Source organism: Neolamprologus multifasciatus, chromosome 20 (assembly GCF_963576455.1).
Source record: "Neolamprologus multifasciatus chromosome 20, fNeoMul1.2, whole genome shotgun sequence".
NCBI lineage: Eukaryota > Metazoa > Chordata > Actinopteri > Cichliformes > Cichlidae > Neolamprologus > Neolamprologus multifasciatus.
Genome location: NC_140458.1, coordinates 230,449 through 258,109, shown reverse-complemented (window position 1 = coordinate 258,109; position 27,661 = coordinate 230,449). Strand labels below are relative to the sequence as shown.

The 27,661-nt window shown below is 48.7% G+C and overlaps 3 protein-coding genes across 3 annotated transcripts in view; all 3 read right to left on the bottom strand.

Annotated features, from left to right (window-relative positions):
• The window catches only part of oprl1 (opiate receptor-like 1), a 66,281-nt gene extending 39,132 nt beyond the window's left edge, over window positions 1–27,149 (bottom strand). The window contains exons 1-2 of the mRNA XM_085145625.1: window positions 26,506–27,149; window positions 14,761–14,981 (exon numbers count right to left, since the gene is read on the bottom strand). Of these exons, the coding sequence (XP_085001751.1) occupies window positions 14,761–14,948 (188 nt within the window). The 5' untranslated portion in view covers window positions 14,949–14,981; window positions 26,506–27,149. The remainder of the gene's footprint in view (window positions 1–14,760; window positions 14,982–26,505) is intronic.
• LOC146493953 (uncharacterized) lies at window positions 34–6,318 on the bottom strand. The gene is made up of 2 exons (XM_085145627.1): window positions 973–6,318; window positions 34–734 (listed from the first exon to the last, which is right to left on the bottom strand). Exons 1-2 carry the CDS (start codon window positions 2,040–2,042, stop codon window positions 86–88), a joined length of 1,719 nt encoding a protein of 572 aa, XP_085001753.1. The 5' UTR covers window positions 2,043–6,318; the 3' UTR covers window positions 34–85.
• LOC146493950 (uncharacterized) overlaps window positions 16,116–27,661 on the bottom strand; it is a 79,126-nt gene continuing 67,580 nt past the window's right edge. The window contains exons 2-4 of the mRNA XM_085145901.1: window positions 19,536–25,235; window positions 16,357–16,468; window positions 16,116–16,176 (exon numbers count right to left, since the gene is read on the bottom strand). Of these exons, the coding sequence (XP_085002027.1) occupies window positions 16,116–16,176; window positions 16,357–16,468; window positions 19,536–20,754 (1,392 nt within the window). The 5' untranslated portion in view covers window positions 20,755–25,235. The remainder of the gene's footprint in view (window positions 16,177–16,356; window positions 16,469–19,535; window positions 25,236–27,661) is intronic.

Here is a 27,661-nt window from a genome sequence, read left to right as displayed (position 1 = left end):
GTCACTGACACGGTCACGGACACGGTCACGGACACAGTCAGTGACACGGACACTGACACGGACACGGTCACGGACACGGTCACGGTCACGGACCACAGACACTGACACGGTCACGGACACGGTCACGGACACAGTCACTGACACGGACACTGACACAGTCACTGACACGGTCACTGACACGGTCACGGACACAGACACTGACACGGTCACAGACACGGTCACGGACACAGTCACTGACACGGTCACGGACACGGTCACGGACACAGTCAGTGACACGGACACTGACACAGTCACTGACACGGTCACGGACACGGTCACGGACACAGTCACTGACACGGTCACGGACACGGTCACGGACACAGTCACTGACACGGACACTGACACAGTCACTGACACGGACACGGTCACTGACACGGTCACTGACACGGACACGGTCACTGACACGGTCACGGACACGGTCACGGACACTGACACAGTCACGGTCACGGTCACTGACACGGTCACTGACACGGTCACGGACACGGTCACGGACACGGACACGGACACTGACACGGTCACGGTCACGGACACAGTCACTGACACAGACACTGACACAGTCACTGACACGGACACGGTCACTGACACGGTCACTGACACGGACACGGTCACTGACACGGTCACGGTCACGGACACGGTCACGGACACAGTCACTGACACGGTCACGGACACGGTCACGGACACAGTCACTGACACGGACACTGACACAGTCACTGACACGGTCACTGACACGGTCACGGACACAGACACTGACACGGTCACGGACACGGTCACGGACACAGTCACTGACACGGTCACGGACACGGTCACGGACACAGTCAGTGACACGGACACTGACACAGTCACTGACACGGTCACGGACACGGTCACGGACACAGTCACGACACGGTCACGGACCACAGTCCACTGACACGGACACTGACACAGTCACTGACACGGACACGGTCACTGACACGGTCACTGACACGGACACGGTCACTGACACGGTCACGGACACTGACACAGTCACGGACACGGTCACTGACACGGTCACTGACACGGTCACGGACACGGTCACGGACACGGACACGGACACTGACACGGTCACGGTCACGGACACAGTCACTGACACAGACACTGACACAGTCACTGACACGGACACGGTCACTGACACGGTCACTGACACGGTCACTGACACGGTCACGGACACGGTCACAGACACGGACACGGAAACTGACACAGTCACGGTCACGGACACAGTCACTGACACGGACACGGTCACTGACACGGTCACGGTCATGGACACAGTCACTGACATGGTCACGGACACAGTCATGGACACGGTCACTGACACGGACACTGACACGGTCACGGACACGGTCACTGACACAGTCACTGACACGGTCACGGACACGGTCACTGACACAGTCACTGACATGGTCACGGACACGGTCACTGACACAGTCACTGACACGGTCACGGACACGGACACGGACACTGACACGGTCACGGTCACGGACACAGTCACTGACACAGACACTGACACAGTCACTGACACGGACACGGTCACTGACACGGTCACTGACACGGTCACGGACAGGGTCACGGACACGGTCACGGACACAGTCACTGACACGGACACTGACACGGACACAGTCACTGACACGGACACGGTCACTGACACAGTCACGGTCATGGACACAGTCACTGACATGGTCACGGACACAGTCATGGACACGGTCACGGACAGGGACACTGACACGGTCACTGACACGGTCACGGACACGGTCACTGACACAGTCACTGACACGGACACGGTCACGGACACAGTCATGGACACGGTCACTGACACGGTCATGGACACAGTCATGGACACAGTCATGGACACAGTCATGGACACAGTCACGGACACGGTCATGGACACGGTCATGGACACAGTCATGGACACAGTCACTGGACACCGTAACGGACACAATAACACACACAGTCACTGACACGGTCACTGACACAGTCATGGACACAGTCATGGACAGTCACTGGACACCGTAACGGACACAATAACAGACACAGTCACTGACACGGTCATGGACACAGTCACCGACACCATAACGGAAACAGTCACTGACACGGTCACTGACACAGTCACCGACACAGTCATGGACACCGTCACTGGACACAATAACAGACACAATAACAGACACAATAACAGACACAGTCACTGACACGGTCACTGACACAGTCATGGACACAGTCACTGGACACCGTAACGGACACAATAACAGACACAGTCACTGACACGGTCACTGACACAGTCATGGACACAGTCACTGGACACCGTAACGGACACAATAACAGACACAGTCACTGACACGGTCACTGACACAGTCATGGACACAGTCACTGGACACAGTCACTGGACATCGTAACGGACACAATAACAGACACAGTCACTGACACGGTCACTGACACAGTCACCGACACAGTCATGGACACCGTCACTGGACACCGTAACGGACACAATAACAGACACAGTCACTGACACGGTCACTGACACAGTCACCGACACAGTCATGGACACCGTCACTGGACACCGTAACGGACACAATAACAGACACAATAACAGACACAGTCACTGACACGGTCACTGACACAGTCATGGACACAGTCATGGACACAGTCACTGGACACCGTAACGGACACAATAACAGACACAATAACAGACACAGTCACTGACACGGTCACTGACACAGTCATGGACACAGTCACTGGACACAGTCACTGGACATCGTAACGGACACAATAACAGACACAGTCACTGACACGGTCACTGACACAGTCACCGACACAGTCATGGACACCGTCACTGGACACCGTAACGGACACAATAACAGACACAGTCACTGACACGGTCACTGACACAGTCACCGACACAGTCATGGACACCGTCACTGGACACCGTAACGGACACAATAACAGACACAATAACAGACACAGTCACTGACACGGTCACTGACACAGTCATGGACACAGTCATGGACACAGTCACTGGACACCGTAACGGACACAATAACAGACACAGTCACTGACACGGTCACTGACACAGTCATGGACACAGTCACCGACTAGAAATCGCAAATCTTTACGTTTCTATAGAAGCAGTGCGGTGAGTCCAGGTTAAAGCGCATCACACTGGCACTTTGAAACTGGTCGGTCGAGGTTTTGTAAGTGCTGGAACTCCTCCCAGCGTCTCTGCTTTATCTGTCACACCTGAACAGAGACACGCAAGTTTCTCTGCAGCGGCCAATCAAAGGCGTCACTGTGATGTCACTTCACACAGCAGCAGGTTAGTAATTCAAATCAAACTTCTGAGAAAGCAAACCACTGGTTCCCCCCGCCAACAGGAAAGGGGCTGGTTTATGAGCCGAGTACAGCCAGACACCAGAATCCGATACACCAGGGCGCAATGTCCGGTCATCCGTGTTTTCTACACTCACTCTAATGTCCACAGCCTCGTGTGGACATTAGAGGAACTGCAGCTTATGTCTGTGAAGGTTCTCAGTCATCCAGGTCATCGTAGTCAAAGGAGCTTGCATTTTCTCCAAGCATGACATCCCGGTGTACTTCAGACCCAGCAACACACTCAGACAAAAACTGGTTCACCCGAAAGACAAAACTCCAAAACACAAACTTAACAATGTGGTGTTTGCTGTACAGCAGCGAGGAATGCCCAGACCTCTACATTGGAGAGACCAAACAGCCACTTCACAAGCGCATGGCACAACACAGAAGAGCCACCTCCACAGGACAAGACTCAGCTGTCCATCTGCATCTAAGGTCAAAGGTCACTCTTTCGAGGATGCCAATGTTCACATTTTGGACAGAGAGGACAGATGGTTTGAAAGAGGAGTGAAAGAAGCATCTATGTCCACTGTGAGCGACCATCTTTGAACAGAGGCGGTGGTTTACGACACCAACTCTCTGCCATCTATAATACAGTTTTGAGATCCCTTCCCAGACGCCTTAAGGCCCACTCACACCCTGGGCCATCTGACCTCAGGAATTCACATGATAAGGTGGGGCCAGGTTTCACAATGAGCTCACCCGAAACTCTGGCTGATTGGGACCCCACACCCAGTTTCACACCTTGGCTCAGGCGATTAGAGGATCATCAGGGGGTCCTTTTGTCCCTCTGTGGGGGGAAACTCCCACTAGGTTTAAATCTGGGACTCTCCACCATTTGTCCTTAGAACTGAAGAAGCTTCTCGGATGAAGGTGAAACGTCTTCAAGTAACTTAAAGAAGTCCAGACGCTTTTCTTTGCAAGCTCCTTTGACAACTGCAGCTTATGGTGCTTCAGTGTTTTTCAGTGAATCCAAATAAAAAAGTGAATGAATAACAGATTTAATGAACAAAGGTAGATCACGAGCCTATGTGTCCTTCATTGTGTGGAGGAGAGCAAGCCATCCTGTAATGCAGCATTACAGATTTCCTAAACTTTCCTCTTTGTGCTTTTTCCTGTTTCAGTCTATTTTCTGTAAAAACTTCAACAAAACAGCCGTGAGCTCGACCTCCACCTCCACACACACCACCATCCCACTGCTGCACAGGACTTTCCTCAGATGATTGAAAACACAGACAAAGTGTTGGTTTTGACCTTTGTGATGATAACGCTGAATGTAATCTGACAGAATGAAGCGCACGACTAATGGAGGTCAGACTCGACACAATGCGCATGAATGCGTTTTCGTTTTCTACGACTCTCAACGCAGAAAATCACACTTGGACCATCTGTGTGTAATTATCTATTCAGTCGGCTCCAAGCCTCCGAGCCAAAGCACGAACGTTTGATGTCTCTCTCCCTGTACGGACACTTTTGGATGTTATCCACAAACCACCAACCGACAGACACCTGCAGCCTGAAACCTTTCCCATCGTGGCTCACGATGTCTTTCTTCATTTGAATCACCTTTTCTTAGCTCACATTGTTTAATGGGTTTCCGTGAAGATGCTTAAACAGCTGTTAACACTGTTACAGATTGCATTGTCTGATCAATGCAGATGTACGAACCTCTGCTGGGCGTCAGGTCATCCAGCAGCTGAGAGAGCAGCAATTATTCTCCATACCTGAGGCGACGCATGCTGTGTAGGTGGTCTCTGTGCCAGTGGAGGATTTACTGATGGATGGTTCGCAGGACGTTTGTATGGACTGTTGATACACAGACATTTTTAGAGCTTCAGGATTAACTGGACAAGAAGACGATGAGAAACGGTGTTGAACTTTTCAGCTTGTATTTGGCTGCCCATGACCACACTCAGCATGGAAACCAGAAGACCGTCCGAACAACACACACACACATATAGCAAGAGGTCCAAAGAGATGTAAGTAATGGAGGCCATCATTAGGCTGAAAACAAAAATAAGCCAATCAGAGCGGAGAAAGTTTAAAGGTGTCCAGATCCTTGTTAAAAAGACGGGCCGCACTGAGCCGACCACAGAAGATATGATCTGAGTGAAGTCCGCTCTCACTCCTACAGCAGCTGGACCTGTAGCTAGCAACACACTGAGCACACACTCAGACTGTGTGTTTGCTGGAGTTTGCTGAGCTAACAGAGACATCCTTGCTCACTAAGACTGGCTGTAGGGACATGGAACATCACTTCTCTGCTAACTAGGTCAGACAGCCGGATCACTGTAAACATCTACGATCCAGAGTCGCCTTCATAGATGGAGATACAGAGCGTTTACAACCAAGTGCAAACCTCTGGTTACACTCCAGGACGGAGCGTCGTGCAGAGGCTCGAGGAACCGAGGGGATGAACGACCCTACACGACCGTCTCACATGCAGGTGTGTTCAACAAGCGTGAAAGGATACAAGGTTCCAGTTATGATCTGAACTTCGAAGCCTGACTGCGTGTTCATCTGGACGGTCTGGATCCGTCAGCGCAGCTCAAACTGCAGACTGGGACTAATCAGAGTCGGTGGTACCAAAGGCTCAGTTCACCACAGCAGACGAGCTGACGACCAGCATGCTTTGTAAAGCTGGCTGGTAGATTCTTCCCACTTACACAAACGAAGGAGATCCACGACCCATTAGAATAGAATAGGATAGAATAAAATAGAATAGAATAGCCCTTTATTGTCATTGTACATGTTACAGTATAATTATGGGTGCTCCACACCAACTGTGCAGGAATTGTGTGTATATGTATATATATATTTATATTTCTTCATACATTCTTATATATTTCTATACTGTGTATTTTGTTGTACAGTTATTTTATTTTCAACTTTAATTTATATATTTTATCTTATTCTTTCCAGTTAAAATTTACCCTTCATTCTATTTGTGTTGTACAGTTATCTCATTCTTAACTTAATTTTTATATTTTATTTTATTCCTTCCTGGTTAAATTTACCCTTTTTTATTTTCATATGTATTTCCTATCTTATTCATAGCCTTTTCTTTTTTTCTTTAGGTCACGAGCAGTTGTCTAAGCATTTCACTGCATATCGTACTGTGTATGACTGTGTATGTGACAAATAAAAATTTGAATTTGAAATTTGAATTTGAATTTGAATAAATAACTAAGAGTAGAAATACACAAACAACAAAGAACAAAGGACCTGGTCTGAGTCGCCCTTACTCACATATGGACCCTACTCAGACCGTGGCTCAGGTTGGTGGGGGTGGGGGGTAGTGTTTGGGGGAAGAAGCCCTAACGCCTGTGAGACAGGGGGACGTGGCGATGGCCTCCAGGGGTATCCTGGGTGGTGTTAATGACCATAGCGTGCTCTCCTCCACCCTGTGAGGATTCTCTTCTGTAAGGTTTCTGGAAATAAAACTGCAGTCCTGTAAAGTCTGACTGCAGACTGAGAAACGCCAGCGTCGTGTCTGGGCTCAAAGCAGCAGCAGGCTCTTTGCACATAGTTAGGCTGGATCAGGTGAGCCTCAATCCTCCATTACTGCAGGATCACTGTTAACGTTGCTTAAATAAAATTGAACTGAACTGTCTTTAAACCTGAAACAATACTGAAGTACTTTGATTACATGAAACGTGTTCTGTCATCACACCCACTAGAGTAAAGCTCCCACAGACACTGAAAACATCTCATTATGTTCCTTTGAACACGTCGTCCTGCGTTCAGGGTGCTGTCAGAGTGAAAACATGTCACAGCACTCCCCCGGAGCGGCTCCATCACCATGAAGGCAGCACACTTCAACTCTACATGAAGTTATTGGAATAAATGTTTGTTTGAGAACGAGCAGTGAGGTTCTGTTCGTGGTTATCAGACCAGCCTGAGTGGTTCTCCGCCTGTGGCGCCCAGTCACTGCTGTCATGGCATTTAGCGTCTCATGTTCAGCCGTAACGCACAGCAGCACGTTTGAAGGAAACCAGATGGCTCATACTGCCTGTCAGCACGCGGATGATGTGAGGGGACCACCGAGTCCTCTGTATACCAAAGACTCTGCTGCAACGGTCAGAGCGCAGAGCTGAGCCAACAAAAGGTCCAGCTGGAGCTGCAGGACTGCAGACGCTCTGCTTCTACACGATGCTTTCACTTTTCATGAATAAACATAGTGTGTTTCGTCCCGTGCTTCTTTTACCTGATTATAAGACTAAATTTCAGTGTGGCGTCCTTCATCGTCTTTGTTAGTTTTGTGTCTAATGGTCAGCTTCGTCTGAAAGCACGCCGCAATCTGGAGCTCTGATAGGTTGGTGCTTCTGGGTCACCTGACACCTGCGAGGCCCGTTCCTTCAGACCGACAGTCCTCTCATCCTTTGAGTTTTCCTCCGAGGAGCATCGCCACGCTTACGTCTCTGAAGCGATGCAGCGGGCCGACAACGTCCTCGCTGTACAACACAGATCGGCCTGTTGTTATGGAAACAGGCTTCTTTTTTCCTACTGAAATCCCTTCGGGTAACACAGAAGTAAAGAATAAAAGTGTTTGGTGTGAACACAGCTCCAGCCTGTCATCGCCAGGCTCCCTCTGCTCTCTGTCTGCAGGCAGGACGCCTTCCCTGCGGTCCTCTGCCTTTTCAGGCTGTGCAGCCAGCAGATGCTCGCAGGAATCTCTGCTCGTGGCCAAAAACACGTCTGCCGCTGGAGTTAAAGCTCTGTTTCCACCTTTGTCTGACAGAGGGCTCAAAACAAAAAGCGCCGTTTCCCGACAGACACAAAAGCTCATTTAATGCTGCTCGACGGCTCTTCCTCTGTGCCTTTTATCCTTTTATGTTTTTGTTTACAAGGAAGAGCTAAATTAGATGCCGCTGGCTGCTTCCGTCTGTCATTAACCCCACCATTTAAATGATCAAATCTTAGCTTTTTCTTCCACCTGCGTGCCATTAAAAAGGTTGCTGTTGGAGCAAACCTCCACCTCTCTGTCACATCTGCATATCACATATTCCTCACACAGTTTTAGGTTTTCTCTGACTCTGATCAGAGACAGATCCTTAAGTAGAGCAACCTTGGTTTATTTGCTACTGCCAGAGGACAAGGATCAGCACCAGACCTGATGACAGACAAATAAATATTCAGCGGATGAGGTTGGATGTCCTTGAGTGGGTAAAAGGCAGCACAGGGCTGCTGCTCTTATTTCTGTAGTGTTCATGTGCACACCACGCCATCAAAACCCAACGTTCAGACAGGAAGCCTTAACTGTTCAGATTTTTTAAATATTTCTAAAATGAACAGGGAGCCAATGACGAGAGGTTATTCACAGGAATGATGTCATTCGAGCATCGAGCGAAAGCCTTATCTCTGCTTTCACTGATATCCAATCAGCTTGAGCCTGGTTTCCTGAGACACACTGTGTCCTTAACGCTCGGACAGGAGACAATATCAATGGCTGCCACGTGAGTTTTATATGTTGGGACTTGTTTGGTCCTTTCTTCTCGAGGTGTTCCAGCAAAAACACTCCTCATTGAACTCGCTGCTCGATGTTCAAAGTATTCATATTTCCTCTTTGCTCGTCTCTGACCCACGAGGCCCAGTAACCTCCTGGAGTTCACGCACACATGACTAACTTTGTTACCTCAAGGTCAAAGTGAAGACTGGCTTTTAATTTCAAAATAAATCTTCACTTTTAATGCATATTGTGGAAGGTCCAAAACTAATCATGCAGATATTGGATTTATAGAGGCGTGCATATTTTATGAATATGCCAACATAGCATCCATCTGTTTCCTAAAGCTACCTGGGTCAGGGCAGCAGTCAAAGCACAGACCTCCCCCTCTCCTATTCCACCTCTTCCCCAGTCCTCTGATATAACAGTGTGCTCAGGGTATGCCCTCGGGCTCCTCGCAGTAAGACACTGAAACACGTCCTGGTCAGATGCCTGAACCACCTCTGCTGTCAATGTGGAGGAGTAGTGGCTCCACTTTGAGCTTGAGCTCCTCACCCCATCTCTGACCGAGACTACCAGCAGAGGAAGCTCACGCCTGCAGTTTCTATCATGAGCTAATCCTTCAGACTCTACCCACAGGAAAGGGTGGGAATGCAGGTCAACTGGAAAAGCAATCTTTCACACACGGCTTTCACACACAGCTCTTTGGAGAGTGCCTGGTTAAAGAACACCACAGGCTCGTTGCTGTAGACCAGGGGTGTCAAACTCCTCGAGGGCCGTTGTTCTTTTACATGTGTCCCTGCTGCAACACACCTGGTTACAATTAGTAGGTCATTAGCAAGACCTGACTGCATACTGAGGTGCCAAACCTACCCATACACGAGTAAATTTGGAAAAATGTAACTAAATGTAAGTGAAAAAGAGTACTTTTATTGGACCATGTTGATCGTGAGCTGCTGTAACATGCCACCTCGGCGTGAAGTCAGATCTTGCTGAAGCAGCAGGGACACATGGAAAGGTTTCAGGACACCGGCCCTCGAGGACTGGACTTTGACACTCCTGCTGTAGAAGATCAGTGCTCTACAGGTCAGGCAGCACTCAACCCTCACTGAGTAGAACTGGCTTTAGGGATGTGCATGAGGTCCCCAGTAGATATAATTGGAACCAGTCTTCTGGAGAGGACATGGACTATCCAGAAGACCCTCGGAGAGCATCCCTATGGCTCTGTGTCAGTATGTCGGGGTTTTCCCACAGTGGACGAGAGGATGGTTTAGCCTTTGTTCAGAGTGCCCAGACCCCTGAGTGGGTCCTGGAAAAAGCCCCATAAGGCAATGGCACCAGGACACTCAGGTGAAGATAGGAGCAGAGCTGATCACCACCTGGTGGTGACACTCGGTACACCCATAAATCAAAGGCATCACCTCCAACTAGTGATGGTAAATTTTATTCTTTTTACTGAATCGAGTTTTAATGGGTCACTCACCAAAGTGAATCTGTTTTTTTGAGTCATTTGATTCACTGAGTCCGTTGACCAGAGAGTGCAAAAAAATGTACATTTCACTCAAACTTAATTTGTTTCTCTTTTCATGTAAATCCTACTGCTAAGATGAGTGATTCTAAAAAACAACAACACCTTTTTACAGAGCAAAAAAGAGCAAAAACATTTCTAAAATTAAGCAATTTCCTATCAAAATTGCTTAATAAACATTTATTTATTTTATTTTATTTTTATTTTTTATTTTATTAGTATTTTCCTTAAATGTGGGCGGTAATGCGCCTCAACATTGGTTGCCAACCAAGAAGAAGAAGAAGCTGTGAGCCAGGAGGGAGGGGGTGAGTAGCTCAAATGTGCTGTTAGCATGTTAGCAGAGCGATGCTACTGTGAACCGAGGAGCTATTTTCTTGATGTGAGCTTCTACTCAGGGTTTTTTCTTCCAGTTCAGAGCAGAAAATTTTTTGTTAAGATACTGGATGTTGTTTTTCTCCACAGTTTTAATTATAAGCTAGATACATTGCTGCTAACAGCAACAGGGATGAGTCAGTGAGTCAGTTGGGCTTGTGAATCATGATTCATGAGTCAGTAAAGTGATTCTCGAGTATTGAACGATTCATTCATGATTCGCGCATCACTACCTCCAAACAGCTGCAGCAGGTGGCTGTCCCTTTCTTCCTGCTAAGAGGGAGTTTTTCCTCCCCACTGTCACCGAGTGTTTACTCACTGGGGCTCATATAATTGTTGTTTTTTCTGTATTACTGTAGTAAACAAAAATAAGCTGTGATAAGCTCTTGATATATAAATAAAACTGAAGTGAATGTGATTGTTTGTCATTGTTGTCCGTTGTTGGTTTTTCACTGCTGCATTTTGTATTTGTTGTGTTTAAATCTGTTGGAGGCAGAGAGGGTACAAATCCACAGCTTGGAGGTGTCTCTAGTAAACCACCTCTTTGTGTTTTCAGTATTGATGTCGTTCTGCCTTTGGAGCTTCGATTTCCTTTATCTGTAGCGGTGGGGTTGCTCCAAGCTCTCTCTCTGTTTGGGAATAAATAACAAAGGGAGCAACACACAGTACAAATCCCCCTGACCCCCACCCCCACAGCCGCCTGTTTCAAAAACCTACCGTTCATCAGCGGGGAGACTGTGGACCACTGGCTGGTCAAACTGCTCAGTTAGGTTATAGAGTAGGTTTGACAGTAATGGTCTTTTAGCTTAATACAGAACAGTAACCCTCATCAGTCTTGTTTGGGCGTGATGAACTCATCTCACCGATGCCATGAACCGGGCACGGACGCCAAACGACATCTCGAGCATAAACAAGCAATGCGACTGATGCCCCGGGCAGAAAACGAGCCGGAGGATCGGAACGTCTCTGCACACAAACGATGTCAAAGGTATGAACTGCCACCACCTCAAGGGAGACAACAGAAACCAAGGCTACGTCCACACGTACACGGACATTTTTGAAAAGATTTTGCGTTTTAAAAAATAATCCCGTCCACACGTAAACGCAGAAATGAAGGAAAACGCTGCTAGGAACATGCCAAAGCAGCAGGTGGCGCTATATTCCTAACCGTGCAGAAATGTTGGCCAATCAGAAGTCTAGAAGCCTCGGTGGGAAAAGTAAACAAAGCTGGGGCATAGAAGCAGAACCGAGTCGTATGTGTGGAGGGACAGTAACTGTGTATATGTAAGCATTTAAACACTGCAGAGAGAACAATTAACAGTAACAGTATTGTAGAAATTCATTTCACCAAAACAATAACGTGGCGCACAGTGTGACGTCAAAAAAGGCGCACACCTTTGAGCTGTGTTTTCTGCGTTTTCTCCGTTTTTCTCGTCCACACGTAAATGCAAAAACGGAGTTTTCAAAAATATCCACCCTGGCAGGAGTTTTTAAAAATCGCCGTTTTCAGTGACCAGAAACGCCGTTTACGTGTGGACGAAAGGTGCAAACGCATAGAAAAATCTGCGTTTTCAAAAATACTCGGGTACGTGTGGACGTAGCCCAAGTTTTGCTGTTTTTATCTTCACTGCAGATCCAATGAGCCCCTGAAACGTTGTCCATTTCCTGGATCAGGTGCTGCTACGCGTCCTCCAGTGAAACCAGTGTAAGGAAAAGCATATGGGAGCACAACACCAGAGGACTGGGATCCACGTCTGTGGTGCTTTACAGCATTTACAGCCTGCTCATTATTAATGTTTTGTAATTCATCTTCTTTTCAATTACATGAAATTATTTTTCAAATGTTTTGTTTTTCCTCGTGTTCGAAACATGAAGGTCCATGATGAGATCAGCTGTTAACTTCTGCTTTCAAAAAATAACAGGAAGCTTTGAAACGCATGACAGGAAACTCTGTGGTAAATAACCCGGATTATTTTCTCTCATCGATTACACAATACATGAGTGCTGCTTTGCTGCAGGGTAAACTTACACACACACATCAGAAACACAAACAAACAGCAGCTGCCCAGTGGGCAGATACGCCAACCGTCAGAACGTGTGTGAGTCCACCTACGCCACATTCAGTCAAATCACACAAACACACACAGTGCATGCTGATAGTGCAGATTAGGGCTGGGCGATATGGCCTAAAATCCATATCGCGGTATAATTTCAAGCACGTGCGGTAACAATATATATTCTTTTCCTCTGTCTAACGTAAGGCCCACTTAAAATCCTTTAATTTTCTCAAAAATCGAGATTTTGCCTTATGTATGAATTCTGGTTGTGCTTTGGTAAGCTTTGGTAAGCCGCACTGCTTGATGGATTGTCAGAGCATTATGGCTGCCATAGGGAGGAGCTTCACGGAGTAATCTGGGTCCTAAACTCCGTCAACTTCAGGTCCCAAAGTCAAACGAACACTGAGAGTTAAAAACTGTCTAAATTCTTTCATCTTTAATAAAATCATCAGTGTTTCTGCTTTACCAGGTGTAACAATGAAGTTTAACATCCATGAAAACAGAATTTATTCAATTTAACGGAGTTAGAAGTTAGCTCGCTAGTTCACACCTAAACATTTCATACCATGTTCTGACTGAGAGATTTCTAAAACAAATTCAAACGTACAGCTCTGCTATCACTTCCAACATAAATGAAGACCGAAAACTAAACAGCAGTGGCGTTTGCAGGGTTACTGAAGTTGGACTACCTGGTATATAATGTTGTGCTACGTGCTAGCAACACAGCTATGTTAGCATAACATTAGCACAGTGAAGCTGGAGGATGAACGCCAACTTTTTTTCCACTCGATAAAATTTTCATCCACAATACGAGGTTAGTTATTAATATCCTGCAACAATATGGGAACAGAACAGCTGCGAGAGAATTAAACATTAATGAATCAATGTTACGGAAGTGGAGGAAGCTCAGTTTTTGGCTTCTATCGTATATCGTTTATATCGCCCACCCCTAGTGCAGATCTCCTGCAGCAGTTCAGTGTGATGCTTCTGTAATCTCTGGTTACCCAGTTATGCTCAGTCACTCACAGAAAACAAGGCCTGATTGGAGCTTTGGAGGTACAGCAGCCTCAGAGGATCTACGGTTGTGCCTCTGACAGGAACTACTCACCTCACAGAGGCCGGTCTGAACCTTGGCTTTACTGCTTTAATACAAAACTGGAGAAAAAGTGCAAAATGAAGTCGTGATGTCGTGTTTGCTTCTTGGGCTAACTCAGAGACTGATACTGAGACTGGATCCAGATCAATTAGTGACTCTTCATTGGAGACGTCGAGATGAGCCTTTCATAATTTCATGATACGGTGGTGTTTTTATTTGTCACACTGAAATGTTTCAGCTCATCCAACAAATTCAAATATTCGACAAAGATAACACAAGGGAACACAAAATGCAGTTTCTAAATAAAGATATTTATTATTGAAGCAAAAAAAATCCAAACCTGCACAGCCCTGTGTGAAAACGTACGTAGTCCTACACCTAATGAGTGGTTGAGACGCCCTTATCAGTAATCACAGCTGGATGTGTCATGTAAACCTGTCCAGATCACCAACAGAGAGCCAATCAGCTCCACAGCAGTGAAGCCAAAGGAAAAGACAGCTCTTACTTTATAAACCTGCCTTTTAAATCTCTCATCATGTAAAATTATTCTCTAATAAAGACTGTTTTAGCTTATCTGTGCAGCTTTGTAGGACTCGGGTCCAAAAGTTTCTCAAAAGCACGAAGGACTCCAGCTCAGGAAGGATGAAAGAGATTTTATTAAATGATTGTTAAAACTGAAAATGAATAAAACATCTCCCAGCCAGCACACTGATGAATAACCCTCGAGGACAACCTTGTCTTTGTTTAAGCTGAATTATTTCTGACAAAGCATCAGATCAGAGAAGAAGTATCTGACTGCACTGCTCATATCCACCACAGCTTCAGTGTGAGGAGGTGTGTATCTTACCTTATGATGACATACATGACGAGGAAGTTTCCCACCAGACCAATGACGCACACGATCATGTAGACGACCACGATGGTGACCTTCACCCCCATCGGCAGGTAGTCGGTGTCATTTTGAGGGTAACTGAAGTTGTTCAGAAAATACGATAAATTGTACGGCTGCAGCGCGAAGTCTTCGGGGTAGTCCATGTTTAGCTGAGATCGAAGAAATGTTTACGCTCACTGTAAAGGAAAAAAGAAATGTGGTTAAACACTGTAACATACAGAAATGTGACGGAGCATTTTTACGAGCTCTCACTTCTTAAGTTTACTCAAAGACGCCAAAACAGTCGTTAAAAATGTGTTTGCCGGTCAAAGGTTTGTAGTTACTGATTTATAAAATCAATAGATTAATCGCCCCATTTTAATTTGATTTGATTTTGAAGTGAGGTGACACGTGTGGTTGGAAAAAGGCATTGATTGGCCATTTCAACCAGTCGTGTACACTAAAAGTGTATTGTTCCTCCGCCCACTCTGTCGAGGATGCAGCAGGTGGTGCCAAGGATCCCAGAGAACAGGCGTCTGCGTCACAAAATAAATGCACGTTTTTACGCAGGAATCTAGTGGATCTATCAACATACTGCCTGCTGCAAAAGAGCACCATCGCTGGCCTGGATTCTGGTCTCAGTGGAGATTAAAGGTAAGAAATACTTTCCAATGTTTACTTTAAGTCAGTGTTTTGTTTGTTATGGAGCAAAAAGATTTCAAACTGAGCTTTGTCATTTTATTTCACTTTAATGTTTTGCTCTATCCGTTGATGGACGTGAAATAACAGCCGTTTACGTCAATCGGAGGTCTGAGTGGTGTCCAAAGACGATGTGGGCTTCATAGATAATTGGTAAACTTTCTGGAGGAAACCTGGTCTTGTTAGGAGAGACGGCATCCATCCCACATTTCTAGGAATATGGACAAATTTATTAAACCCCCCAAAATATGACTATCCAGAGTTGGGAGCAGGAAGCACAATCATGTGACCCCCTATGAGCAGCACTTTGGTGACAGTGGGAAGGAAAAACTCCCTTTTAATAGGAAGAAACCTCCGGCAGAACCAGGCTCAGGGAGGGGCGGGGCCATCTGCTGCGAGCCGGGTGAGAGAACATGACAGCACTGAAATGTGAGAAAGGGCGTGGCAGTAAGATGACCCAGAGGGCGGAGACATCGATCTTTCTGGATCATTGGCAAGAGGAAGCAGAGGTTTCTACTGCAATCCTACAGGAGAACTGGTTTCTGATTTACGGGAAAAGCCGATGTTGTTCTGTAGTGTTTAAAAACCCGTGCACCCACGCAGACATCCTGTCTTCTCCACAACGTCCCCCCTCAGCTCACCTCGGAGGGTCCAGCAGGGGAAGCGGTGTTACTCAGCCGGCTCCGTCTGCCACTTAAAGCACAAACAAAGATGATCCTCAGCAGAGAGTTTCTGGGCTAATTAGCACAATTCATCTCAACTTTTATCCTCATCAGATGATGAAGATGACGTACGGTCCTTGATCCCACCTCTAACTGATCTAACAGCAGGTATGTGGTAAGCAGCGACTAGTTAGAGCGCCACCAGACTGACTTTGAGCTGTTGAGCTGAGCACAGGGGCGGCGGTCGCACGCAGCATTCGCTGCTTCATCAAACTGAGGCCTAAAGGTTTGAGGCTGCAACACGGAGAGCCACTCCGCCTGGTCTGGGAGAAAAATCGCTGATGGCGTTGGTGCTGAGCAGTTAGTCGCTGCATGTAACGGAAACATACCTGCATGCATGCGGACAGCTGAAACACCCACTTGGGCTTCAAACCTCGCGGCGCTGTGGAGCGCAGTGATAGGAGACCTCCCTTAACTGCCTTCATACTGACTTTCTAATATGATCCTAATATGACAACAATTACCCCATAAATGTATGTTTGAATCTTCAGCAACAGGCTGTTCAACCCACAGCTGAACATCACACTGCTGCAATAAAATCTGTTGCTTATCAAGAATGTAGGTTTATATGAAAATCAATCTCTATAAGAAAAAACTATCACATGATCAAAGTGAGTTTAAGGTTCTCCATAATTCAGTTTGCATGTGTCCTGCTGTGTAGTGTTGCAGCCTTTATGGTCATGAATGACATCTATGAGCCAATCCACAGGAAGCCTGAATGACAGAGGAGACCAAAGATCAGTGAAAGTGAGTGTTTTATAAAGTCTGAGCCAGCTCTTTGTCCACATGTGAGTTTGCTTTAACATTTGTGATGAGGTCAAGTAACACAGGATGATACTGTTTTAGTCCACCATCACATTATGACTGTTAGGATGTTTGCAGAGGAGGGCACAAATCTGCATGTGTGCAACAATGAAAACAGGAAGTACGACACAATCATGTAACAAGGTTGGAGGAAAAAAGACCAAGTATACACAACAATGTGTATGAAACACTAAAAACCTAAAGATCTTAGAAATAGGCCCCATCTTATCTTGATGACCTTGTAGTACCATATCACCCTATTAGAGCACTTTGCTCTCGCTCTGCAGGCCTACTTGTTGTTCCTAGAGTATTTAAAAGTAGAATGGGAGGGAGAGCCTTCAGTTTTCAGTCTTCTGTGGAACCAGCTTCCAGTTTGGATTCAGGAGACAGACACTATCTCTACTTTCAAGATTAGGCTTCAAACTTTCCTTTTTGCTAAAGCATATAGTTAGGGCTGGACCAGGTGACCCTAAATCCTCCCTTAGTTATGCTGCAATAGACGTAGGCTGCCGGGGATTCCCATGATGCACTGGGTGTTTCTTCTTCACTCACTATGTGTTAACAGACCTCTCTGCATTGAATCATACCTGTTATTAATCTCTGTCTCTGTCACGGCTGGCGGGGTGAGCCGTGTGGTGTGGAGGAAAAGGAGGACCCAAAATGCAGACAGCCGATATGATGATATGAGTGAGAGTTTAATTTACAGTGCACAAATAACAGAACTGAGGGCAGGACAGAACATAAACCTAAACTGGGTGAGCTAAATAACAAACCGGAGATCATACGAATGGGGTGGGAGGCAGAGAGACGCAGACGAGGAACAAGACACCATGAAACACAGACGAGCCGACAACGAACACAGACCGACACCCACTATATATACACACACGGTAATCGGGTAATGGCAGACAGGCGGGGACACAGCTGGAACCAATGGACATAACGAGACACAACCCTACAAAGTAAAACAGGAAACACACAGACTGTTTTACATAACAACACGGAGACATGAACAAAGCACCGAGGACAGACACAGGTAGGGAAGATAAACACAACCAAACACCAACAACCAATACAAGATCAGAATAAACTAGAAAGTGATAATCATCAACTGAAAGCGCTGGGTCACCGACCCAGGACCATGACAGTACCCCCCCTCCAAGGGCTGGCTCCAGACAGCCCAAAACAAAAACAGACGACCAACCCAGGGCGGGCGGCGGGGGGTCCAGGACGGAGGGACCACAACCAAACAAAAAACAAGCTCCAGTGGGCCAAACGAATTGTCCAAAACACAACACAGACTGGAGTTCCCGAACAGGGTCTCAAAACATAGTTCAGGAGGCCGGCCCGGAGGCTGACAACTCAGGTCCAAAAGCCGACCGCGCGGGAGGCAGCGGTGGCGAAGTGGAAACAGTTCAGGCGGCCGACCGTGCGGACAGCAACGGCGGCGACGGGGAAACAGGTCAGGCGGCCGACCGTGCGGACAGCAACGGCGGCGACGGGGAAACAGGTCAGGCGGCCGACCGTGCGGACAGCAACGGCGGCGACGACACAAGTCCGGAGGCCGGCCGCGCGGAAGGTAGCGGCGGCCTGTGGGAGGTCGTCCATATCGACGATGACGCCCAACAAGCGGCCTGGCAGATGACCGCCGATGTCGAGGCGGCAGTTTGGGACCTGAAGGTGGCGTGGCCCCTGCAGCACCAGACGAGGCGGAAGCTGAGGCTGGACCAGACGAGGCGGAAGCTGAGGCTGGACCAGACGAAGCTGATGCAGAAGCTGGACCAGGCGACGATGAAGCCGGAGCTGGACCAGACGACGGCGTGGGTGAAGCCGGAGCTGGACCAGGCGACGGCGAGGATGAAGACACGGAGGCTGCCGGCGGTGTGGATGAAGCTGCTGTTGCTGCCGGCGGTGTGGATGAAGCTGCTGTTGCTGCCGGCGGTGTGGATGAAGCTGCTGTTGCTGCCGGCGGCGTGGATGGAGCGGCAGCCGGCGAGGATGATGAGGCTGCAGCTGGCGGCTGGACGGGCTCCTCGGGCCCTCCAGCTGACGAGGCAGAAGACTGGACGGGCTCCTCGGGCCCTCCAGCTGACGAGGCAGAAGACTGGACGGGCTCCTCGGGCCCTCCAGCTGACGAGGCAGGAAGCTGGCTGGGTTCTCCTGAACCTCCAGCGGATGAGTCTTGGGGCTGGACGGGCTCCTCGGGCCCTCCGGCGGACGAGTCAGGAGGCTGGACGGGCTCCTCGGGCCCTCCAGCGGACGAGACAGGAGGCTGGACGGGCTCCTCGGGCCCTCCAGCGGACGGGACAGGAGGCTGGACGGGCTCCTTGGGCCCTCCAGCGAGAACAGTATCAGGACCAGCGGGCACAGGGGCCCCTGGCGGGCGCAGAACAGAACCAGCAGGCGCGGAGACCTCTGGCGGGCGCAGAACAGAACCAGCAGGCGCGGAGACCTCTGGCGGGCGCAGAACAGAACCAGCAGGAGCACGGGCCTCTGGCGGGAACAGATCAGAACCAGCAGGCGCACGGGCCTCTGGCGGGAACGGATCAGAACCAGCAGGCGCACGGGCCTCTGGCGGGAACGGATCAGAACCAGCAGGCGCACGGGCCTCTGGCAGGAACAGATCAGAACCAGCAGGCGCACGGGCCTCTGGCAGGAACAAATCAGAACCAGCAGGCGCACGGGCCTCTGGCAAACACAAGGCTGACTGCAGCTGCACCGAGCATTGACTCAGCTCAGGCAGCGACAGCCGGGTGCAGTCCTCAGCTGGCTTCTTTACCTCCAGGGGTCCAGAGTCTGCTGGGGGCTGAAACCCAGCCTCTGGGGAGGCCCTGGAGTGCGTCTCAGTCTCAGAACTGGCCAGCTCTTGAGGAACGTTTTCATTGTCATTAGGTTTGTCTCTCTGCTTGGAACAAATGGGTGAACAATAGTTTCTTTCGGATTGAATTGGCCTAGCTGGTTGTACAGGAGGAGTTGGTGAAGATGATGGCTGAACAGGTGGCTGAGCTGAGGGCGACTGAAGTAAAGGTTGAGACAATAATGGTGGGGAAGTTGGAGACTGAACGGAGGATAAGGCTAATGATTCTTCTGCCAACTGGGCTACTGACTGGGCTATGGATTGTAACATGGTTTGTAATAGGTCTGGCTGTGACTGTAAGTGAGCTATGGATTGTGAGGCTGAATGTGGTGGGGGTGGCGACTGAGCGGCTAACTGAGCTAGTGGCTGCTGGGCAGCTAACCGAGCTACCGGCTGGGCAGCTGGCTCAAAAAACACAGCCCCGGTATAAACAGTCACAGGTTCAGGCGAAACAGACAGAGTGTCTTTTCCACTCACCACAGCCGGCAACTCAGAACTCTCGGGGCCCGGCTGTGGCGATGGGCGTCGGCGGCGTGAACGTCGCTTCCTTCTCGGAGATAGCTCCGACCGGCCGGGTAATTCCACATCCGGCGGGCCGGGCCGCAGATCGCCCGGCGGGCAGTGCAAAACATTCACCGCTGGGCTGGGTCGGGAAGCGGTAGCAGCTGGAGGGTGAAGGTGAAGTTCGTGGAGTATGAAATTCTGTGCGAGCGGGTGAAGAGAGTCCAGTAGCCAGGGGTGAGCGGAAATAAGCTGCTGTAGCCTGGCTTCTACAGCGCGGAGAAATTCCTCTCCCTCATGCTCAAGCCACAGGTTAACCAACCTCGAAACGGAGTCAATCAATTCCTCCCGAAACTCCTGGGAAGGTGCGGATGCTGCTGGGTCCATTTTTGGTCGGCTCGTACTGTCACGGCTGGCGGGGTGAGCCGTGTGATGTGGAGGAAAAGGAGGACCCAAAATGCAGACAGCCGATATGATGATATGAGTGAGAGTTTAATTTACAGTGCACAAATAACAGAACTGAGGGCAGGACAGAACATAAACCTAAACTGGGTGAGCTAAATAACAAACCGGAGATCATACGAATGGGGTGAGAGGCAGAGAGACGCAGACGAGGAACAAGACACCATGAAACACAGACGAGCCGACAACGAACACAGACCGACACCCACTATATATACACACACATGGTAATCGGGTAATGGCAGACAGGCGGGGACACAGCTGGAACCAATGGACATAACGAGACACAACCCTACAAAGTAAAACAGGAAACACACAGACTGTTTTACATAACAACACGGAGACATGAACAAAGCACCGAGGACAGACACAGGTAGGGAAGATAAACACAACCAAACACCAACAACCAATACAAGATCAGAATAAACTAGAAAGTGATAATCATCAACTGAAAGCACTGGGTCACCGACCCAGGACCATGACAGTCTCTCTTCCACAGCATGTCTTTATCCTGTCTTCCTTCTCTCACCCCAACCAATCACAGCAGATGGCCCCGCCCCTCCCTGAGCCTGGTTCTGTTGGAGGTTTCTTCCTGTTAAAAGGGAGTTTTTCCTTCCCACTGTCACCAAAGTGCTTGCTCATAGGGCGTCATATGATTGTTGGGTTTTTCTCTGTATCTATTATTGTACGATCTACTGTACAATATAAAGCGCCTTGAGGCGACTGTTGTTGTGATTTTAAGCTGAGGCGACGTCCACACGTACACGGGTATTTTTGAAAACAGAGATTTTCCGTTTTCATTTTTTTTAAATCACGTCCACATGTAAACACTAAAAATAAAATTTTGGCCAATCAGAAATCTAGAAGTCTGGCAGGGAAACACTAAACTGGGTTTTGTGCCGTCACAAAACATTAAGTACGTCTGAAAGTTTGTGTTTTCCTGGAAAGGCAGATAATTTTGTGTTACTTCTCAGGTGCCTTCATCATTTTAAACGTTAATAACTAAAGACAGTATTTTGGTTGCTGTAGACTCACAACTTAGGAATGAACAAAGTGCAAACAGCATGCATACATTTAAAGTTAAAAAAAGTTAATCTATTCAAAACCGACGGGGGTTTGGGTTGTGTCTGTGTTGAAAGCTCACTGACGCCTCTGTCTGTGTCTGAGGGACAGTAAGTGTGTAAAAACTGCAGACAGTCAGATTAACAGCAACAGTATTTTGTCTCTATCCACCATTGTAGAAATCTCATGTAAACAATAACGTGGCGCACAGCGTGACGTCAAAAACGGCGCACACCTTTGAGGTTGCGTGAATAAATCTCTGTTTTCCTCGTCCACACGTAAATCTCAGTTTTCAGTGATGGAAAACGCCGTTTACGTGTGGACGAAAGGTGCAAACATAGAAAAATCTGTGTTTTCAAAAATACGTGTGAGCGTGGCCTGAAGCTGAACTGAAATGAAAACGCACACAGAGGACACAAGATTCTGTAAGATGTAGGATGCAGGAAGGAGGAACTGAAGCAGATAATCACAAGAAAACAAAAACAAAAACAGAAATGACAGAAACCAACAAATCAAAAGCACACAGGTCCTGAAAATCCAACAGAGCTGTGTGCTGTGGAGGTAACAGGAAGGACCGGAGGACGCCACCAGACACATCCTGGACTCAGAAGGCCTCATCGTCTGCTCTGACACACACACATAGAGAGAGCTGGGATGTGTGTGTGGGGCAGTGTCCACCATGATAAAGCAACACGTGTGTTAACACGTCCACCGTGACGTGACTGTAAAGGCTTGATCCCAGGCTGCTTCACCGCAACACGCCGGCATGCAGTTGCAGCAGCAATACATCACACTGCCGCCATAAAGCGGCGCCTGCCTCTGCATACTCATGAATATTCATCGAATCCCAGCAGCAGCAACTCGCCGCGGCTCCCGGAGGGTCCTGCCAGCCTTCATATACGGGCCTCCGTCTGCAGAGCGTGTGTGCCATAGCTGTGATTAATAAGCAGTTAAAGTTGAAGTCCGCAGTGTGTCCATGTAAGGCTGCGATGCCACACTGGGTGGGCCGCTCTGAGCCACAAACAGCACAAACGAGCACATCGAGGAGCTGTAATGACAGGAACGAGGAACACATCCATGCATGTGGTACTATTTAAAACAGGAAATGTTCCAGGAGCTAACTGGTGGAGATGTGGATGGTGGTCCGGTTCCATCAGCAAGCCGAGCTCCACGGGAAGGAGAATCGAGAAGGAGTGGCGGTTCAGTCTGAGGCTGCTCCAGACTGCAGGCCAGATCTCTTTGGGCAGATACTAAGCCGGAGTTGATTTCAGATGCAGATCAAATGTTAGATAAAACAGCACAAACTGCTTTGACTGCTTAGGTAAAGCAGAAATATACGTCCATGTACCACTAGCTAACATTAGCTTCAGTTTACAGCGAATAATGAGAAGGTCACTGCACCTTTAAATCTTGATTCCTTTCAGTCTACGTTTAGTGCATAAGTGTTTTTTTCATGCCTCTGTGTGTTTATCTGGAGAAAGTGAGGCCAGAGACTGAATATGACGGGAAAGCTCGAAGAAGGACGGGTGGATTGTGAACATGTAAACAGACAGAAGAGGGCAGCTTCCTCTAAATCTCAGAGGAAACAGGTAACACAAACAGCTGTTAATACGTCCAAACAGGTGAGGCAAACTGTGGAGGAAGAGGAGACGCAACCCTGCAGAGCACAAAAAGAGCTGCGGTGCTTCAGCAATGAGCCCGCACGTGTGCGCCACACAGGCTGATGTGCAGCTGCAGATCTGCTGCTTTCCTTTAAAGGTCTGCAGGAGCGTGCTCGCGCAGACGCACAGCTGCACGCAGAGACGGCAGGTCTACGGCTGCTGAGCAGGTCCGACTGCAAACACGCCGTTCGGTTACTGTTTGGATCCGAGCGATGATTCGTTACTCCACACATCTCTGCACCGCCGTGTGCTAAACATGCTTCATCTTCTTCAGCATTAAAGCCTCAGCTCATCCCATCCAGCAAAGAGGCACAGATGACACTGAACAACAGCTTCTCTGAATTCAGAGGAGTGATCCAAACGCTCCGAGGAGCTTAAAAGTTTTGCCCGTCTCCAGTTCAGGAATATCTTGTTGTGCACCTCTGGACAGTTTCCGATTTTTTCAGACCTCTCAGAGTCCGTGTGCTCGTCCCTCTGTGGTGTGCTGGGATCCGTTTTCATGTTCAGAAAGTGGACGAAAAGGTTTCCTGCACACGCTTCGTGCTGTTGCAGGAAAACACCTGATGGGATTTGTGGCTTCAGGTTCCAGAGGGGATCCTTCACCTAACATTTAGTTTAAGATGTAAAATCTCAGCGTTCAGACTGACAGGGAGAGCTCTGCCATCTCATGTAACCATGGTGATGGAGCCATGTGGTCCACAGGCTGAGCTTGGTCTGTGTTCAGTCACTGAACGCTGCATTAAGTTTGTGGTTAATCTCAGACGTGGCTGCTTTAACTGCACAGGACCAGGACCTGAGTTTATGTCCATGTGAGGATTTTCATTCTAAAAAGCTTTAAAAGAAAACCAGCAGGACTGCTTTGAGTTTCTTAATCCAGTATTTAAGTTATGACGTATGAATCCATCCGTCCATTTCCTTCTGCTTATCCGGGGCCGGGTCACAGGGGCAGCAGCCCAAGAAGCCCAGACCTCCCTCCCCCCAGCCACCTCCTCCAGCTTATCCGAGGGAATGCCAAGGCGTTCCTTGGTCTACCGTTCCAGGGTTACCGGGGCCCCGCCCTGGAGCCAGGCCCGGGGAGGGTGCCCGAGGGCGAGGTCTGGTGGCTGGGCCTTAGTCCATGGGGCCCGGCCGGGCACAGCCCGAAAAACGGACATGGGCCCATCCTCCTGCAGGCCCACCACCCGCAGGAGGCACCGTAGGGGTCGGGCGCAATGTGAGTCGGGCGGCGGCCAGGAGCGGGTCCAAACTGCTCTGCGTTTATTAAGGCTGTTGTGTTTTTAACATGTTTTAATGTTTTGTAAGTTGTTCTATTTAATCTCCACAAGCCCCTAAAAACAGTCAGTGATTACTGTCGGCCTCTCTCAGCTTTTATTACCAGTGTTCATTTTAAAGCTCAGTTTTTAAGACCTTCCACTGTAACTACACAACATTATATAGCAGCTAGCCCAACTTCAGTAACCCCACAAACGTCACTGCTGTTTAGTTTTCTGTCTTCATTCATGTTGGAAGTGACAGCAGAGCTGTACGTTTGAATTGTTTCAGAAATCTCTCAGTCAGAACATGCTACAGTATATCATGCTTAGCAGGAAGCTAGCGAGCTAACTTCCTGCTAACTTCTAACTCTGTTAAATGTAATAAATTCTGTTTTCATGGATGCCTGGATGTTAAACTTAATTGTTACACCTGGTATAGCAACGCTGACCATTTTATTAAAGAATGATGCCGCAGTGTTCGTTTGACTTTGGGACCTGAAGCGGAATTTGGACCCAGACGTGGTTAATGACGTCAGACCGGATACGTTTCATCCCAGAGAGTCCCAGATTTAAGCCCTGTTGGGGCTCCTCTCTTTGGGACGTGGATCAAGCTGCGCCTCATCACATGAGCCAAGGTGTGAAAACAGGTGTTGGTCACTATCAGCAGAGGTTTCAGGTGAACCCATTGTGACGGCTTGCCTCACCCTATCATGTGGTCAGCTGACACAAGATGTGAGGGGGTTTGAGGCACCTGGGAAGGATTACATATGGCAGACAGCTGGTGTCGTAAGCCCCGCCCTCTGTCCAGTCACTGGAGTACCATGACCTGGATGATCAGGAACCTAAACGTCGTTGATTCAAAGCATTTATTTATTGAACTACCTTTCACTGAACGCCAAACTTTAGTCCAAACAGACGTCAAAGTTCAGCTTTATGAAACTGATGTGAGAGCAGACTGACTGCTTTAAGATGAAAATAGGACTTTTACTTTGAAAATCAATGTTTACAGAGCTCGTTTCCTTCAGGATTTCTCTCTTAAACAGCTGCAACGAGTTCGTGCATGCCTTCCTCAGGTCTGAACACGATGCTAGCTAACATTACTGCCGCCATCGTTTTATTTCTCTTGTTTCATCAAACGCAGCCGCTCTCTGCGCAGGATCGACTGACACGACTAAACTGAAGTCACTTCCTGTTTTTAACCTTGACTGATTACTGCAGGTACTTTCAGTTTTTTGACTGGTTTTGTTTTTAATTTTCTAGAAATGGGGTCTCAAAGTCAGGCGGTGACCCCCTAATGGGCCCTGCAGGTACTGCAGGAGGGCACTGAGATGACCACGTGACCGTGTGTTCTCTGTGACAGGCTGGACTAAACATGAGCACGTGAAGAGCAGAAAGGCGGAAGTTTGGAAGGACCGGTCCAAAGTTCGGGACTGCAGCTGCGCAGAAACCCGCCCTGCTTCAGCGCACGCACGTGGACGAGCCGAGCACCCAAATGCAGCACCGGGACAGGCCCGTCACGGGTCCGAGTGTACCTTAACGCGCGACACACCGGGCGCGCGTGCACGCACGCATACACCTTAGAACCACTGCGTCGCGCACGCGCGGTGTTCGCTGACATGCACACAAAAGAAAGACGGACACGCGCATCACGCACATGTCGGCGAGTACACGGATGACTGCAGCAGGCTGCGCGCACTCACCTCCAAGTTGTTGTTCGTCTCCGCGTCGATGCGCGCTCACGGCTCCGGTCCTCCGAGCTGAGTCCGAGCTCCGGCAGCGCGAACACTCCGAACCGAACCTCCAGAACCTCCGGGATCCACGCGGATCCACGCGAACTGCAGCGGGACAAAGAGCCGAGACAGAAGCTTCACCTCCAGCATCCGCGGCACCAACAGAAGGAGGAGGAGGAGAGGAGGAGGGGTCTGAGAGATGAAGATACTGCCTCTCTCTCTGTGATCGATCAGGGTGTGATTACCCCCCCCCCCCCAACACAGACACACAAACAGACACACGGATTTCTGTTGCACATTTGAAACACCAGTAAAATCTGTGTGTCTGTCTGTGTGTGTGTGTGTGTGTGTGTGTGTGTGTGTGTGTGTGTGTCAGTGTGTCTGTGGGTGTGTGTGTGTCTGTGGGTGTGTGTGTGTGTGTGAGTGTGTGTGTGTGTCTGTGGGTGTGTGTGTGTGTGAGTGTGTGTCTGTCTGTGAGTGTCTGTGTGTGTGTGTGTGTGTGTGAGTGTGTGTATGAGTGTGTGTGTATCTGTGTGAGTGTGTGTATGAGTGTGTGTGTATCTGTGTGTGTGTGTGTGTGTCTGTGTGCGTGTGTGTATCTCTGTGTGCGTGTGTGTATCTGTGTGTGTGTGTGTGTGTCTGTGTGTAAGTGTGAGTGTGTGTATCTGTGTGTAAGTGTGTGTCTGTGTGTAAGTGTGTGTCTGTCTGTGCGTGTGTGTGTCTGTGTGTAAGTGTGTGTGTCTGTGTGTAAGTGTGTGTGTCTGTGTGTAAGTGTGTGTCTGTGTGTGTGTGTGTGTCTGTCTGTGAGGGTGTGTGTCTGTGTGTAAGTGTGTGTCTGTCTGTGCGTGTGTGTGTCTGTCTGTGTGTGTGTGTGTGTGTCCTGAGCTCGTGGTTTCCTCCTATCTCCTGACTGACTGGGATTCTCCTCTGAAGTCCTCACATTGCTGCAGATTAAAACCTAAACGTTCACATGAAGCCAGTTATCGAATTGCTAAATTAACCCAGCGTTTGATCTGCATGAAGGGGCGGGGCTCTGAACACGGGGCCTTCATGTGATTTTTCTTCCACAGGAAATGAGCCCTGAGTGTCACCCACTCCAAAGGCACAGGGTGATTAAAATCTATAG